This window comes from Poecilia reticulata, linkage group LG2 (genome assembly GCF_000633615.1).
Source record: "Poecilia reticulata strain Guanapo linkage group LG2, Guppy_female_1.0+MT, whole genome shotgun sequence".
In the NCBI taxonomy this organism is placed as follows: domain Eukaryota; kingdom Metazoa; phylum Chordata; class Actinopteri; order Cyprinodontiformes; family Poeciliidae; genus Poecilia; species Poecilia reticulata.
In genome coordinates this window covers 34,943,851-34,950,307 of record NC_024332.1, presented here as the reverse complement: position 1 = coordinate 34,950,307, position 6,457 = coordinate 34,943,851, and the positions used below count along the sequence as shown (strand labels likewise).

The 6,457-nt window shown below is 36.4% G+C and overlaps 1 protein-coding gene across 1 annotated transcript in view; it reads right to left on the bottom strand.

Moving 5' to 3' along the window:
• erbb4b (erb-b2 receptor tyrosine kinase 4b) overlaps positions 1 to 6,457 on the bottom strand; it is a 318,305-nt gene that overhangs the window by 81,101 nt on the left and 230,747 nt on the right. Inside the window, exons 8-10 of the mRNA XM_008403838.2 lie at positions 4,045 to 4,158; positions 3,515 to 3,641; positions 992 to 1,065 (exon numbers count right to left, since the gene is read on the bottom strand). Coding sequence (XP_008402060.1) covers positions 992 to 1,065; positions 3,515 to 3,641; positions 4,045 to 4,158 — 315 coding nt within the window. The remainder of the gene's footprint in view (positions 1 to 991; positions 1,066 to 3,514; positions 3,642 to 4,044; positions 4,159 to 6,457) is intronic.

The following is a 6,457-nucleotide window of genomic DNA, read 5'->3' as shown; positions in this document are numbered from 1 at the left end:
GGCCCACAACGTCCCGAGTTGAGGTCAGCAGCGCACCATCCCCACTATAAACAGTGTTGGTGCTGCACTGCTTCCCCCTCCTGAGACAAATTATTATTTTGCAAAATGTTAAAATGCTCTACATCAAAAATGTCAAATTCAAAGCAAAGGGGCAGTTTTTTATCTGTATACTGTCAATTTAAATCAGTGTGAAAAGATGTTCCAATATATTTAGTCTCATTTTCAAGTGACACAATCATAATATAAAACATTTCCAAGCCATTCTGTTCTCGTGCTAGACTTTGTGTAATCTTCATAAGAAATGCACATTGAGTGTACTTTCAAGCTTAACCCTCAACAACCCAGACTCCTTAAGAACCAAGTTTAACATCCGACTTATTGTCACCCTGTCACTTAATTTCCTGGTCTACATATTAAGTGCTTGAGATTTATTTCATTGAGCTACTCCTATTATGCACTTATATGATAGATGAAAAACATTACTAGGAATATATGAGATCTGTTGCCACATATGTGTTTTTATTTTAGGAGGGAAGGTGACATCACAGATACAGGCTGTAATGTTCTGCTGGCACTGCTGCATGTCTGGGCTGGAAAAATGACAACAAACACAAAGCTCAAAAGTGGCAGCGGCACAGGAGAGCTGGACAATTACCGATGCACACCGCATGTTCTGGATCTTTTCTTCATAGTGCGTGAAGGGAGAGTAGGGACTGAGGGACTCAAGGCTAGAGAGCCCCCAAGGGAGAAGCGGAGGAGAGACAGAAGAGATTGAAAGTCTCATATAATATTCATCTTATGCTGCATTGTCTGTCCTTGGGGTGGACAGTCTCGAGAGAAGGGAGAGGGTTGACTTGAGCAAACAAACACATACACACAAACCCAGCTGAACTGCATACATCCTAAAAATGCCATAAATGGTAAGGTTAAAAGAATAACATGAGAGTGATGAAGTTGGCATATCATTATACGGCAATGGATATGTACTAACCTGTAATTTCCCGAACAGTCCGGAACACATTGAGTTTTTCTGGATCTAAAGGTCCAATGTTGTGATAGACATCCCTATGAGAGACAATTATATATTAAAATGTTAAAAAAAAAACAGAATAGGAAAAGACAAAACAAAGAAGAAATTAGTACCTCAATTTATTGTGGTACAAAAATGACACACATGTTCGTGTGTGATTTTATGCTTCTATCATGTTCGAAATAAAATAATTGTTTACTTAAACTCGTGTTCACCACCAGATTTTGACAACTATACAGAAGGTGGATTGCTTGCACAGTCAGATTTGAAATATTTAGAGCAAAGTCAGATAAAWAAAAGGTAAAGTCCTCTGCACTTGCATCAACACTGCAGTGAAACTTGGTGGCAAACCCAGTTGGGTGGAAATAATATGGAGAGTGAAAATAGAAATATTTGTTTCTTTTCCTTTAGAAGCAGAGGTGAAAGTAAGGGGGTACGGCAGGGTACTGCGTACCCCTAAAATATTTAGTGGGGGTACACAGTACCTGCAAGAGAGGGGAGCGGCTGTAAAAAAATTAACGGGTTCACTGTGCAGCTGTGAGTGCACCCACTAATCAGTCATGTCTGATTAGTTTTTCAAGAACAATCTAAAATACGACTTAATCAGTGAATGAATAACCGATTTTCCGATTTCATATTGTTTCTGAACAGTTCGTACTTTGCTAGAGCCGCGTGTGCAATAGGTCAATTGCAGAAGGTTTTGAGTCAATCTCGGGATTAGGAGACAAACTGAACGCCGCCAGGACGCAGAGACCAGCACGTCTTCATCTGACTCACTTAAAACGTTCATAACTTTATTAAAGAACAACAAAAAATAAATAAATCAACAAAACGTGCTCAAATTAATGACCCAACAACAATAATAATCTCAACAAGGTGTTGCGCAATTCTGTGCGTTTCGGTTCCATTACCAAAATATCTAGGAGAGCAGGAGTTTAAAATTAACTAATCAACCTCCGTTATGTTCAGAGGAAGGTTTATTAATGATCGCAAAATAAATATCAAGCCTGCAAATCTAATATCGTAACGGACTGAATGTTATGTTTTTAACATAGTCTCTGGTCGGCTTGTGGAGCGCAAGAGGTTGCCACGGCAACAGGTGTGTTTAAATGACAAAGTGAGACGGAGAATAAAAAGGTGCGAGTGGTTTAGAGTTGATCACCTTTTTAGGTTGTTTTACCTTTGTTTACCTTTGCCTTGGTGCATCACAACCGCTGTAATTTCTCAACATTCAATAAACAACAAACTTGGACTATTTACCTTGTTCTGTGTGAGTATACGTCATTTACAACATACATCAAACACGGTAAATAAGTTTCATTAAGTATTTAACAAACAAATGGCTTCTACCGCGATAATTATGTAAAATTAAATTAATTGTCTAAAATAAAAAAATGGTTTGGTGCTGTCAGGCTCAGAGTCTGAGAGGCCTTTTCTTTATCAAACAATTTTTTATTATTTTTTTGCCTCTTATTTACTGGGAATATTGATGTTGATTAGACTTAATAATAACCTTTTTCGACCTTTATAGCTCCACTGTTGAAAATGAGGCTCTAACATTCACAAATGACATTGAAATAAAATCCAGTCCAACATCAGGTTTGAGGTGATTCCTCTGGAACCTGTAGGAAGAAAACTATCCCAACTTCAGAAGATGAGCTTTAACCTAGCAGAGCTCTGTGGTTCCTCCTGTCAGTATGAGATTCAGGGTGAGGAGGTGCCATGTTAGGAAGAGAAGTGGAAGCTGAAAGATCTTCAGAACAAACAGGTCATGATGCTAGGCTACTGATTATCCCTCTGTCTGGACACAGGATCAATATAACCAGTTTAAAAGCTAAGATGAATGGTTATATGCCAGACATGGGAAAGTGGGATGCACTCCATGCCATGATGGTCAGAATTTAGGTCTCATGGCATCTCAAGGTGTCAACATTGCAGCCAGTGGGCTGAAGGAGGAAATACAGCTTTATTTTGTAGCAATTCAAGAGCTACCCAGCTGTTATCACTTCGCAAAAATTTAATCAGCACAGAAACTCCAAAGCACACAAAGAAGATAATATATATGTCATAGTACCCCCAAGAATTTAAAACTACTTTCACCCCTGTTTAGAAATAGATAGTTTGTTGATTTATACACCCTAATATTATTCTTTACCATTAGTTAGAAGCCAGCATGACAAGTTTCTCAGTTCTTCTGGTTAATTGTTATAAGCGTTTCATAAAAGAGTTAGAGACTATTTTAGATTTGTTACTTTTTTTTAGACATTGGCAGTTCAATGCTTGTCGACAAACAACTGATGTGTAATTGTTTCCACATAATGTTCACTGTGTTGGTAGAAGTGATGTGGGTGGGTTGGAGTGGGATAATTTTTTCAATTTTCTACAACCACCATCACCATTTTAAAGATGAACTTCAGCACCAAATGGTGCATCTGGGACTTTTAACGACTCTAAATATTGTTTTAATAGGCTGAATCACCTCACCCTTTAATCCCAGTAATAAGGAACACCAGGTTGCCATTGATTTTGGTGCAGTTGACAAAGTTGTCAATGTTGCTTGAGTCCACTGTCTGAGCTGTCTGGAGGCTGGCTGTGCCTATTCCATCACATGCTACACAACCAAGAGAGAAAAAACAAGTTTCATTCAATTGATTATTTTATTACTTATGTAAACAGAAACAATAATATAGATTTTAAGTTTAATAATGTGAATTTTGAAACCAAGTTCCAACAGAGTTCCTATGTAGAAACATGTCAAAGTTCCAACAGAGTTCCTATGTAGAAACATAGGAAATTTGAAATGCAATAGTGATTGAAAAAATTAATATATACAACATTACATGTACATTTCAATAAACAATTGAAATGTACATTTCCTTTGCCTTAATAATGTCTCTTAGAAAATGTGTTTGTTTTTAAGTTGAGAAATTGCTAAATAAATAGAGACATGAGAGATGATTCATACTTACCTCTATCTGTAATGATTACAACTTTGGCCATTTCTTTTTTTTTACCTTTTGGGCAGATATCCGTGCAAGGGATGCACATCTTAATGCGGTTCTCCTCCACCTCCATCTTGTTACTAGGGCATGCTCTCACACAGGAGCTGTGGTCCACCACAAAGTTATCTGGGAAAAAAAAAAAAGTCACTGTAAATGTCAAATACAAATGGCTKCCGTTTGTCACACAAGAACACATGGTAAAATAAGTGGTAGAGGAGTCTAGGTAATCACAGTGCAGAAAAGTCACTTTGGTTTGCTTTTTCCAGGAATGAAAAAATGAACCTTCAGGAATGTGAAAAAACAAAACATCAAAAGGCAGAACAGTTGTTCAAATGKTATTATTTCCATTTTTTAAGGTGAATCCCTTTAAAAAAACAGCAAATAAATACAAGAGTTTTTGTCAATTAATACCTCAAGTTCTGTTGAAGCTCACAGAACAAATACTGATAAAATTATTTTATATAACCATGTTGTTTTGTAAAACAAGATTTTAGGGACTTTTGATCTCAACACTTTTCATTTTAGAGTATATTTTTGAAAGTAAACATTGAAGTAAATTTTCTATTTCCACACCCAACAGACTCTGCTCTCATCTCTCAGTGGGTTGTGGTTCGCAAGCAACATGAACAGCAACAACAACAATAACAATTCAGATTCAAAATGTCTTTATTGATCCCATAGGGAAATTAAGCAAAAATTATAATCTTGTTTTTATATAAGAAAATAAAATGTAACAATCAGGCATGTTTTTATTGCTCTAAATATTTTAACAATTAGAAATAATATACATTTTTATTTGTGCCAAAACACGTTCTACGYTTGCACTAAGTCACATTCCACACCTGCTGGCTGGCATTTTYACTCATGCTGTGAGCACTGCTAGTTGCTTACAAATAAGTGTGGGMTCAGTAGGTGGACAATGGCTACCAGGSCTGCGTATGCTGGTGTACACAATGAAAACACTACGAGGTGATGTCATAATGATACAAATGAAAAAGAATTATTACCACTCATGGATTTTTCAACATCATTTACAACAATTTCAGAACAAGACAGCTTCTTGGTTAAGAATAAGACATTGTTTTATATAGTTTTAAAAAAGGACATTGATTAGTAGCAGTACCATGTTGATTGCAAAAACCACACAGAGTGATTATAAAAGGATTTCTTTTTTCAGTGATAATGTGTTGCCTGTATTTGTACTCAATGACTTATTTTTGCCTCTTATTAGATCATGGCTGTCATCTTGAAACTATTTCATGGAGGCCAGAATTGTGAAGTGCATAATTAATAGTTATCTTGCAAACAGTCTTTTCTTTGAGATATAGATCTCTCCAGTTTTGATGGAGACCCAAGACTCTGAAGTATGCTTTCTTTTCACACCTATCAAGTTAGGGTGGAAATATTTGTTGTGGTAAACTTGGAGCCCTTTAGTTCTCTTAATGTCTGTAGTTACCGAAGTTTATCTCTGTCCAGTATAATGTGTTTCTTTTTCTTGTTTTTGTAATGTTCTTTGTTCACCAGTTTCCTCTATCAAAAATGTGATTCTTTCACAAAACAGCTGAATTTAAATTGAAAGTAAAGAAGATTCTAATTAATTGATCAGGGAGATTTTGTTTGCACCAAGTTTTATTTTGGGGTACTAAAGGGAAGGAGGTTACAAATACAGGCCACATATTAGAATGTTTACTTGCWAAGTTTTATATTATTTTTCGAACTGTTAACACACTACTTGGTCAACCAGATCAAATCCCAATTAATACATTGAGGTTTTCAATTGTWTGAATAAGTTTGCAAGGCACAGCAGACATCCATTTGCATACTCAGGTGGGGGAACTTACGTGGGCACTTCTTGACACAGAAGGCTCCGTAGGTGTACTTTGCCCTCGGGTTGTGTTCAAGTTGGAACGTGGTGGGATTGTAGACAAATGGCTGAGGGCACTGTGTAACACACGCTCCACTGTCATTGAAGTTTGTGCAGGCCTGTAAAGATAAAGACTTAGCTACCTCGACTAAACATTATTTAATTTACATTTTATAAAAAATAAATAAATTCAAAAAAAGACATAAATCTTCATGGTTTTGCACTAATATGGTAGTGCTCCAGCACACTGCATGAAAAAGGATTTGAAACTGGTTACAGGATTGTTGCAGCATGTGAATAAATATGTGATAGTGTGGTTAAACATGAAGGTATTTCAGAAATCTTGTGGCATAGTCAATATAAATATTGACTATGCCACAAGAGGGAAACTGTGAATACCAGTTTCCCTCTGGAGTGTGGAAAAGCGTTATCAAATGGCAAAGACTGAGCGTACTCTCCCTTATACTGATCAAATCACTTTTAATAAAACAAAATCTGATTTTTTTGTAGCAGTTAAAGGATGTCAACGTTTGTGGTAGAAACTGCAATAAATAAATGTAT